At 45.9% G+C, this 10,845-nt stretch overlaps 1 protein-coding gene and 2 non-coding genes across 5 annotated transcripts; all 3 read right to left on the reverse strand.

Moving 5' to 3' along the window:
* Positions 1-474: 474 nt before the first annotated feature.
* Positions 475-547, reverse strand: trnaa-agc (transfer RNA alanine (anticodon AGC)). The gene has a single exon. It is a non-coding gene; the product is annotated as a tRNA-Ala (tRNA).
* A 167-nt stretch (positions 548-714) lies between these two features.
* On the reverse strand, positions 715-804 carry trnay-gua (transfer RNA tyrosine (anticodon GUA)). Its single transcript is given in 2 exon segments — positions 715-750; positions 768-804. It is a non-coding gene; the product is annotated as a tRNA-Tyr (tRNA).
* Positions 805-2,807: 2,003 nt separating this feature from the next.
* Positions 2,808-10,730, reverse strand: tmem214 (transmembrane protein 214). Of its 3 annotated transcripts, none has more exons than XM_023826574.2 (17): positions 10,476-10,730; positions 9,089-9,294; positions 8,836-8,986; positions 8,065-8,199; positions 7,832-7,914; positions 7,552-7,657; positions 6,882-6,963; positions 6,394-6,495; positions 6,161-6,302; positions 5,513-5,604; positions 5,267-5,315; positions 5,055-5,162; positions 4,849-4,966; positions 4,579-4,675; positions 4,154-4,322; positions 3,917-4,068; positions 2,808-3,732 (listed from the first exon to the last, which is right to left on the reverse strand). In XM_023826574.2, the coding sequence occupies exons 1-17, from the start codon at positions 10,564-10,566 to the stop codon at positions 3,606-3,608; spliced, it is 2,010 nt and encodes a 669-aa protein (XP_023682342.1). In that variant the 5' UTR covers positions 10,567-10,730; the 3' UTR covers positions 2,808-3,605. The 3 variants fall into 3 exon arrangements, with proteins under 3 accessions (XP_023682342.1, XP_023682339.1, XP_023682340.2); XM_023826571.2 differs by having other exon boundaries at positions 10,425-10,729; XM_023826572.2 differs by lacking the exon at positions 10,476-10,730 and adding an exon at positions 9,629-10,328.
* Positions 10,731-10,845: the final 115 nt, after the last annotated feature.

Below are 10,845 nucleotides of genomic sequence, written 5' to 3' on the forward strand. Positions count from 1 at the left end.
GCGGAGGAGTAACGAGGAAGGTGATTGGCTGAAGAGCGAAGTGACTGAATAATAAATATAGTCAGGTGTGTTTAAATGCTAAATGCTCTATGTTGAAATACTATTGGATTTAAAGTTTTGTATTCCTAGTTTGTCACAGTCCTGTCACTGTTTATTTTGGTACAGTTTTATGTTTATTATAAACGCTATTGAAATACCTTAATTGAAGATTATTTATATGTTATGCTGTTCTTCATACAATCATTTTTTATTAAGTGACTTTTTAAGGAAATGTGTAAATATACCAAAGAGATTTCGGCTGCGAAAGGCAGCCATCTGCTTTCTCTGATAAAAAACAATAGTCTTTAGGAGTGAAGAGGGACACTTCACCGTTTCGGCCGGATGAATTGCTGCTCAATGATTTTTATTCTTTTAGGGGACAGTGATGTGGAGAGGGGTTCAATAGACCTATTTGCCATAACGAAAAACATGCATTGGAGGATGCGGGCATCGATCCCGCTACCTCTCGCATGCTAAGCGAGCGCTCTACCATTTGAGCTAATCCCCCCTTCGCTGAAGCAGCCCCCTCACATTTATCTATAAGCTTCATTTCTTTATGAGCGTCATTTTGGTCTATTAGTAAGTGTGTATTTGTTGCTACTAAATAGATAATAATGCATATAAAATTCTACCCCTTAAAAAGGGGGTGATCAATCAAAAAACTGAAAAGATGAGTCCTTCGAGCCGGATTCGAACCAGCGACCTAAGGATGTCAACGACATATTCCTCTACAGTCCTCCGCTCTACCAACTGAGCTATCGAAGGCTCCCGCTCCCTCTATTCAACTGTCCCGTTTTCACTGGTTCCAAGGTTTTGCTTGTTATATTTAAAGGTGCGTTATATTAAGGATCTGTCACCCATAAATTGTCTAATCGGTGATTGTTATGATTCCGTCTTTCATAACTTATACAAGACGTCCAAGAGAACTCGGGGGTTGCAATTACTTCACCATCACACCCTGTTCGGCTATGGGGGATAGAGGATAGACAGGTCATTTACCTACAACGTGACGGGGCCAAGGCGTCAGACTGGCAATATGCATATACACATCTATAAATTAACTATCTTTCATAGTACAAGGCACTCCCCCGGTTACGAACGAGATTCGTTCCTAAGTCTGTCTTATCGCAACAGGTACATACCGTTCATTTTTAGCGTCAGTCAAATGCCTTTTTTTAGTATATAGTATCTATATTTTCCATTTAAAACGTAAACACTTCCAAATACATTAAAACAGCTTAAACATAACAATGCAGTGCATAATAATATCCACCCATTTTCTGTGATCACTTGTCCTTTTTTGGGTCGTGAGGGGTCGGGATCTTGGAAGCTACAGGCACAAGATAGTGAACAACCCAAGGGCCAGTATCCCGAAGCTGGTTGAACAAAGTCAGGCTTCGAAGACAAGTTCCAGTTTGACTAAACCAAATAAATGCAATCCAAGATTAACAGTATCACAACACTGCCTATCAGCAATCTATGTCAAGACAGGTTTTCTTTCAAATTCATATTCATAATTAAGCTACAACATCCAAGAAGGAGTGCGATTGCACTCCAATATATCATGGCTGTGATCCCGTTGTAGGATATATTGGAGAACATATTGGAGTGCCTTTGTACAACAGTTCATCTAGCAGCATTTAAAAGTTAATACTAATAAGCCACAACAGATATATGTTTGATTATTTATTTCAACATTTACGGGCCTCTGCAAAAAAAAAAAATAGTTCCCACCAGCCAAATTGACTGGTACCAAGCAATGCAGACACTCTTTCTTAACTTTTATTGTAGTATATAATAAATGACACATAATCGAAGTATAAATGACTGTTCCTGGTATGATTATACTTTTTCCACAAATGAGGTTTACACTAAAACTAAAAGTTGTATTTATTTCTTGAACTTTGTACAAATGCTATACTGGGGTGTTGACCATTCCAGTTCAAGTGTTTTCTCGTATAATGGGCACGGTGACGCATTGTACCAGTGCATGCTCCCCAACCTGACCTGACCTGCATGCCTAGGTGCTTGATTTTATACACCTGTGGTAATGGGTCTGAACAAAACACCTGATTTCAATGATTAAGGGGTTGATTCCAATGTCAGTACCATAAACGTACAGCACATTAAAATTGCTGTACTTTTAAACAGTACATTATACTTGATAACTATGTCATTGGTTTATGTAATTACGATATTGTACTTTTAATAGTTTTTTAGGCTATACCATATAACAGGGGTGGCCAATCTTATCCGCAAAAGGCCGGTGTGTATGCGGGTTTTCGCTGCAACTCCCTAGATTACTAGAGGACTGACTGGCTGAAGAGTCCTCACACCTGGGTTTGAACAGCCGACCTACAGGTTATGCCAAAAACTTGCATACACACCGGCCCTTTGCGGATAAGATTGCTCACCCCTGCCATATAGCCTTGGTGTGTATCAGGCTAAGCCATCGATTCTGATGAAACTACACTGTACATACATTATTTCTAAGATGTGTATTTACCATATCATTCTTGCTTTTAGTAAATGTGTTATTTTGTATGACTTGGTAGGTTATTTCTGTCTGAAAACTCTCAAAAAAATGTTCCCATATAATTCATGGTAATTGATTATTCATTTTAAGCCATTTTAGCTTACAAAAGTTTTCATAAGAACATTCCACTGTCGGATAGCGGGAGGAATCTGTACTCGCTTCGCTGCAGTTTACCAATGATTCTGAAAGCAAGGACCCATCTTGGACACTAGAGGTAGCATGTGGGTATCAGTTAGCAGTAGAAGGGCTGAAAAGTCTTTATTTATAAACATTTCACATATACAAATTCAAACGATTTCATCTTAAGAGAATTTCCCCAGATACAAACATTTACCTCCTGACATCAGATGATACCTTGCCTTTCATCAAAGCTAGGATTTTAGGGACCTGCCTCAAAGCCCTGTCAAACTCATCATATGTCCTCTGTGATTGAGACTGGGATCTATGTGAGATTGCTGTTGTTCTAAAGGATGCTCAAAATGCTCTACGCAAGGACTGGGGATGCAAACCTAAATCAATTATACTGCACAGAGGTAGGAAATCATTTCTCAACGCCCCATGACAGGAAATACAATGTTCGATTTATACAATATAGTACGCAGCAGCAGTAATGATCTATAATCCAGTGCTTTAAATTGTTGGGCAAAAAAATATTCAAATTTAGTATAACCTTAGTAACCAGCTTCAGAAAAAATAGGGTAATTTCCTTCATAGTCACAAGTCAACAACCTTGAAGTGTCTTGATTTTTAGCACAGGACACTGGTATGATGGGTCCCAGCTGGTTCCCATTTGGCAGTTTAATAACACTGAGTTAGGAAACCTGAATACCTATAAAAAAAAACAAAAAAAAACTGTGCACCCAAAAATGATGACAGCACGTAGAAAATAAATGATAAAATTACATGCAATTGACCAAAAAAAAAAAATCTGCTCTGGTATCCCAGAAAGTCCTCACTTGAGCATTGCTAAAAAGACCAGGTGGTTTCGCTCCTTGGAAATGCAGCCTCAGAAATTGGTCCTGTGCACTTATTATAATCTGGACATGAGTTCGACAGCCCGGTTTTTAATCGCAAACGCAGTATCTTGCAGGTAAGTCCAGGTGGAATTGGTGAAGTTTATCACATGATTTTGAACACACTGTAATGATGCTTCACCACTGCAATGAGAAAAAGGGGTAATTATGACAGATGCAGTGACCCGATGCAATGAAGACAAACCAATCAAACTAGCATGTAAACACTGAGAAATTGAAGAAAACATCTGAAAATTATTCAAGAAAACATACAAAACTGTTATTATATCCGCCATGTAATGCAGGTAGCAAAAAGGTATGTACTTACTTGCAAGAGTCTACAAACTTCTGCCAGCAATGTTCGAGTGCCGCTTTGAGATGCATCATGGCTGGAAGGATGTAGTTCACATGGACGAAGAGCAGAAGTTCCTTCAGATACTCGATAAACTGGAAAACACCTTCTGGGATGTTGGCGTTGAGCTGTAAGAGGGAATGACAAGATGACCATGTGAGCCTGAGAGTCAGTGTGCCATTCGCCAATGTGCCAGCGAGCGGTTCCTTTTACCCATTCAACAAAGTGCGGGCCATTCTCCCTGAACCACAGGACCAAGTCTGAACAGAACTCGGTGATGAAGACAGCGGCGGTCCTGGACTTCTCCCAGGCCACATGCAAGATGGGTCCCACAGCAGCAACGGCTTCCGAATAGTAAAACGGAGCGTTTGTCTCGATCCAACTGCAACGAGATGGCAACTGCTGGTGTAACTCAGCCACATTCTTAGCAGCTCAGACAGGTTATTTGCTGCTTAACGGTTTACTTTTTCCCCAAAATGAGATGTAGAGTGTCGGCCAACATAGCATTCAGAAGGTGATACCAAACTCACAGGAACTGGCTAAGTTGAACATGTTCAGATGGCCCCTAGTGCTACATTTCACACACGTGTTAAATCTCCAGGTGACTGAGACTTTGGCGTAACCGTCACAGAACAAACCTGAAGCCCGTCTGGAGGGAGTGAGACGTGCGGGTCCATGCCTGCTGACAGAGTGGCGACACCCCCGAGCTCTGCAGGTATCTTGCTGTGGTAGATGCTGCAGATTAAAACACAGCATCATGTTAGAAGGGAGCATTGCATTCAGGTATTTTCAGAGACGACAGCGTGTCCAACTGCAGCACAATACTAACTGCTGTGAGGACCCCATGATGTTCGACTTTACAGAATCCACTCGAACACCCAGAACCATGGTAGTAAATGTATGCCTACCTTTAAACGACCCATGTGACCTGATGTCATGGACCATGAAGCCCGTCGTGAAAACCAGGACGGCGAGAATCAGTCGCCACCAGGGGAAATGCCGGCCTCGCATCTTCTGCTGCAGGCCCTGAGCACGGAAGGAGATGAGGCTCAGGTCAGGAGGATGAGCATCGGCATGCAGACACCCAACACAACGCAGGGACGGGGGCACTCACACTGCATAGTGTGTTACACTCCCTGACCTCCTGGGAGCGCCCACAGTTCCTCATCTCCTCATTGGTCACCTTGAAGGACTGAATCGTTTCCTGCAAGCGTCTGCGGAGCTTTAAAAACAAACAAAAAAAAGCAAAATAAATGTACATTACTACAAAAGTTGACTGTAATTGCACATACCCACAGGGCAGATTTGTATAAAGTACAGACTTACATTTTGTGATAAACTGCCCCACGATTGAGATAAACTGTTTAACAGCAGGCTGTAGACAGAGAAAAACCCTCCAGTCAGTGGTGTTCAGGCAGAATTAAGACGACAAACCCCTTAAAGTGACAAAAGGACACAGCTGAACTCTTTCATTATGGAGCGAGCGCCCTACACACCCCCCCTTGTGCGGATTATCGATCACCGCAAGCGCCATGACACACGCGGCTAACCACATCCAGACCCGGGCCTCACCCCGACTGCGGCAGGTGTTTCGGGTACAGCTGCCTCCACACGGCCAGGCTCTGCGGGTCCAGGGACAGGCACTCCGTCATGCTGCTGAGGAGCTGGGGACGAGAGTGGACACATGAGGGCCCACCGCCACCACCCCACCGAGGACCACCGCCCCCCACGGGAGGAGCAGCATGCCTCCGACACACTGACAGCTGATATTTTGGTAAAAATATTATATTAGTGAATTTTGGTTGATCTACATTTCATTCTTCTTACTTTGCGCAATATTGTACTATGCTGACAAGATTTACAGAGATTACCAGAAATAGACCGTTTCTCAGCCCAGTCCTCAGGGACCCCCCAGGAGGTCTACGTTTTTGCTCCCTCCCAACTCCCAGGGAGACAGCAAAGACATGGACCATCTGGAGGCTTTAAGGAAAGTGTAGCATGCTAATTAACACAAGGCGAGGGCGGAGAGGCAGATGTGTATAGAACTGCCTTCCAGTTAAACTTTTTATCACTGTATAGGATTTACATTTGTATTTTCGATGTAAAGTTTGTAATGGTTTCACTAAGTTTGGGATCGTGAACACAATATTCAGCAGCGGAACATGCATCAGCCATAAGGCCCAACTGCATTTAGATTTGGATGTAGAACCCGACACCCACCTCTCTTTTCATGTCATCGGGGCAGTGTGGCGTGGCTCTGGACAGGAATGAGGGCAAGTATGTGTGCAGCGTGTTCTCTGGCTTGGCCCCGAACGCCAATACTTTGAGCCGGGGGTAGAGGCGACGCAACTGCTCCTGCAGGCTGGCACACCGGCTAGGAGTCAGCCTCATCGTGCGGGAACACACACACACACACACAGCCCAGGATGTGAGGTGCGGCATAAACAGCTTACCTGGGAGACAGTGCGTTTTTGGGCATGAAGGCAAAATCTAGCAGAGGGAAGAACTCCTTTGGCCCCAGGATCCCGAAGCCTTTGCTCAAGTTGGCATGTAACCTGGAACAGATGGCAGGTAGACATTTCACAGCAGGCCTGGTAAACATGGAGTGCATGTGGGCCCTTGTCTGAAGCACACAGACGTACAGCCATGGCCATCCGGACAGCATCAAGTCAATCCGTGCCCCGCTAAGCACAAGCAGGGCAGTGTATGGGTAGCATGCTAATGCTTATGGCTTATGGCCCGTGAAGGGCCGGTGTGTATGCGGGTATTCGCTGCAGCTCCCTAATTAGATTACTAATTAGAGGACTGATTGGCTGAACAGTCCTCACACCTGGGTTTGAACAGCTGACCTAAAGGTTACCCCAAACACCTGCATACACACCGGCCCTTTGCGGGTAAGATTGCCCACCGCTGGCTTATGGTAAAGTGGATATGCACTCACATGAGGAGCCTTTCCAGATATGCGATGGCGTAGGACGACAGGGCCTTCACGCCTAGGACCGGCAGCATGACGCCCAGCCACACTGAAAGACAGGAGTGACATCTCTGACACAGCCGGGATGCGGGCCAAGCGGCCTTGCGGAATTAAGCCACAGGGTGACTTGCGCCAATGGTGCATTTCAACACTGGTTTTGCAAAAGTCAGCAGGACCTAACAGCACCCTGACGGTGACACAGGCCGAGGGCTGACTCATCAGCGTCTGGGATCGAGGAACAGAGGGCAGCACGGCCAGCTGGGGATTAGGAGGCACCCTTTGGCCTGGAGGCACCAACGGCCATTAGAAGAAAAGCTGGTGTTGGACTGCACTGACCACACAAAGACACTGAATGCAAATGACACTGAAGGTAGGACCGTCCTACCTGTGTGACCCTCAATAAAATCTGTACTCTCACAGAGCTAAATACTGTTTCACTGTCTGTTAGCTACAATCAGATAGGATTCAAGGGCACAGCTGACAGGAAAGGGTGTTTTCTGCGATTCGTTAGATCTGATCTTGGTGCTGCCGTGTATATTACTACACACAACCGTAAACACCAGGACTATTGGCCAAACTAGCTCTGTGACCACAGCTGGCTCAGCCTTTCCCAGACTTTCACAAAGCGCTGGCTCACCCCTGAGTCCCTGGCTGAGGTCCGTGAAGCCCGCCTGGCCCAGGGCCCACATGATGGTCAGGCACTTCATGGGTCGGTTCTGCTGAGACCTGAGCAGCTCCAAGTGCTGCAGAGTGCAAGGAAAGCATTCGGTCAGGTTCCTGTAAATGGCCGCGTGCTTTGACACAGCCAGGACACAGCATTGCAGCTAAAAGCATGTGTTTCACGGTGTATTTCATGTTTAAAGAGCACAGTGCCTCACTCTCAGAGACACTCCTGCTCATCTGCGTGATGCACTCACCTCTGCCAGGTTCATCGTGGCTATTTTGGGTTTGTCCATCATTATGGCTTGGATGCAGATCCTGTAACCATGCAGGGGTTCACCTGCCAAAGAACAAAACAGGTGAGGTGATGCTGACAGCCAGGATCTAGCGACAGCATTTATACGATCCCCTCCCCAGGTATACTACACCACACATTTAAGTTCTGAAAATGGACCACCCACCAGCGGCAAAAAAAAAAGAAAAAGTTCACCTGAGGGTTTGTCCAACTCTCGCAGCATCGTGTAAATGCAGTGATCGAAGAAATCCTGCAGCGAGTCAGAACAGCGCCCCAGCAGCCTCTTAATCACGCCCCTCAGCTCCTTGGAAACCAGGCAGTATGGGTAATCTGTCCAAGACAGCCGATTGGATGGTGAGAGCCCATTCGCAGAGGACAAAGACATGCCGAGAACATCCTCTTCACAGCTGTCACTGCACGTCATAAGGCTGAAACATACACTAAAGCTGGGACACTGTATTGTGCATCAAATTTTTTTTATATCAACCCACGGACACTTGGAGACTTTAAAATAACTGTCAAAATCACCACCCTGCACCAGCCATTGTGTGTATGTACTGTAATATGCCACATATTAGCTCTCAGCGAGCAGCAGAAATAGCATCAACGCCTGGGTGAGGAACATATATGCTTCAGCTTTAACAAGAGTCCATGCCAATGTGGCCTCACCTCTATATTCACAATGCAGATCAGTACTGAAAGCAAAAAATTCTACAGAGAACCAATTTAATCTTCTGCTAAACAATCAACAGTGATCAGGAGACACAGGGTGGTGTCGTCATGCTCTGGGGCAACATGAGCAGCGTCTCAGAACTGGGCTTTTTAAGCACGCAAATGTCACAGCAAGTGAACCCAACACCCACACTCACATTCAGTGCTCAGGCCAGAACAGCTGCTATAGTGAGGCTGCCACCAGAAACACTGTTAGAGAACGAGAGAGAGAGACAATGTAGCACACTAACTGACCATAAGAGTGGTTACTCAGAGTGGGCTCCACCTCAGGGGCCTGCAGTTTGTAGTTGAGGTATCCAGCCAGGTCCTTCACCCAGACAGAGGGGTTTTCAGGAAAGAGAGTCTCACTCTTCTCCAGCTGCTGTTGGAGCTCCGGAACGTCAAACTGCGACACACACACACAGAGTCAGATGAGCATTTCAGAATGCAAGTAGAGAAAGAGAGAAGATTCCCGCAGAGTGAAAAGAGAATCAGCAAACTGACTCACTGCTTTCAAAGCTTCCTCAAGGGATTTAAAGTGGTCTGGCTTCTGCACGGCCCCATTTGTGTGAGACTTTTTTGAGTTCTTCCCTGCACCCTGCTTCTTCTGCTGCTGCTCGGGAGACGGCGCTGGAGGGACCTGCTCCTTGTTCTTCTTCTTCGTCCCCATCTTCTCGAAACCCTCGTAGATGGTTTCAGACATCTTCAGTGGAGCTGTGTTATATTTCAAAGAATAAAAGGTGTCAGGCTTGTATGAAGATCATCAGGAAGCAGCCTGGACTTGTGCAAACGCAGTGCTCGTTTGGGACTGACTGCTTGGCACTGCTCTGTCGCTTTAGCTTCACAACCCGCTACCCACAATCTTGGACTGAAACTGATCTAGTTCTGAAGCAACATCTGGAAGCATTGAAAGCAAGTATTATAAAGGTCATAGCAGAAAGGGGCGGAATAGCATTCTGTGCCCAGCAGGACACACGTACATGACTTAACTGTCAGCAGCACCATTTTTGGGGTGTTAGGGCACCAGAGAAACCTGAATTCTACTTACATCTAGGAACACATCCATGGTGCCTAGCCACGTAAACTCGGGAGATCACTGTCTCATTAAAGCCAACTGTAAACTTAAAATGTAAAAGTAAATAAAACTTTATAAATGAGACGATGTGTTGCATGGGTAACAGTAGGAGTGATTCCAGAGAAGCCAGCTTTGAGCTGACCTTTGCGGTGTGAAAACTAACCACCTCGACAATATCTGCGTGCAAATAAAAAGACGACTAGATACAGAACCAAGAAGAGGGTCAAAAGCGAGACGAGCCTTTAGCCGAAGCTGCCCTAGAACCGCAGACGAGACAAACCGACTTGGGATCCGGCCCGGTGACCGTATTCTCGGCTCGGAGAAAACCGAGCGACAACCTGCGACTAAACAGCCACCGACAACGGGCGGCCAAAATGCCCCTGATAGCCGTTAGCCCAGCAGCTAGCTACAGCTGGTTGTTTGTCAGAAACCTCTAACCAGGAATCGACCTCGCCGTGGCTCTGACATCATATTCAGCAAGTTACAACGCGGTTTGTTCGAGCGCTTCAGATGGTGGTTTGGATAATAATCTGAAGCTGGATAAGTATTCAAAGCGTTAAACCAGTCGGTTAGCCGTCCAAATACGTAGCAGTTATGTTGCACATAAAACTCAGAAGCTATAACACATTATCATTATTATTATTATATTATTATTATTATACAACTATAAGGAAGATTGGTAGAAGAGCGCGCCCCTTCCCTTCCCTTCCCTTCTCTAGCCCCAGCCGCCACCGAGCGCTTAGCCGCTAGCCGACATCTGGGGACTCACGCGCCGGGTCGATCCTCGGCATATTAGACTCGCCGAGCGCTTTCCTCCCACCCGATTTCTTGTCAGGCTGACTCTTTCCCGCTGCGCTGTTGCTGTGCTTCTTGTTCTTCTTCACCACCTCCCATTTACCGACTGAAGCCATTTTTCCAGGATTTAAAGGCGGCTAAGCTTCTGAAGGGCTCGCGGAACTGGATCTATTAGCAGTACGGGGCTAAGCTAACACATCAAGATAGAAAAGAAGGCTACGTCTGTTTAAGCGGACGCTGCCACGTCTCCCAAGCGCCGTGATATCATCGAGGCGCGCCGCCAGCTGATTCCGTATGTTTGAAGGGCTGCGGCTTTATCTCACTCTGACGGCCTGATTTACTATGCAGCTTTGGTATACTACAGGACATTTTTACTTTTACATTTTGGGTTTCGA

Source organism: Paramormyrops kingsleyae, chromosome 19 (genome assembly GCF_048594095.1).
Source record: "Paramormyrops kingsleyae isolate MSU_618 chromosome 19, PKINGS_0.4, whole genome shotgun sequence".
Lineage (NCBI taxonomy): Eukaryota > Metazoa > Chordata > Actinopteri > Osteoglossiformes > Mormyridae > Paramormyrops > Paramormyrops kingsleyae.

What these genes read in the sequence shown, in the direction of transcription:
- tmem214 (XM_023826571.2), bottom strand. Translation starts at nt 10,566, where the DNA reads ATGGCTTCAGTCGGTAAATGGGAGGTGGTGAAGAAGAACAAGAAGCAC. An exon ending in TCCCTCCAGACGGGCTTCAG is followed by an intron (nt 4,323 to 4,578) that starts GTTTGTTCTGTG and finishes ATCTCGTTGCAG; the next exon opens with TTGGATCGAGACAAACGCTC. An exon ending in AAGTTTGTAGACTCTTGCAA is followed by an intron (nt 3,733 to 3,916) that starts GTAAGTACATAC and finishes TTCTCATTGCAG; the next exon opens with TGGTGAAGCATCATTACAGT.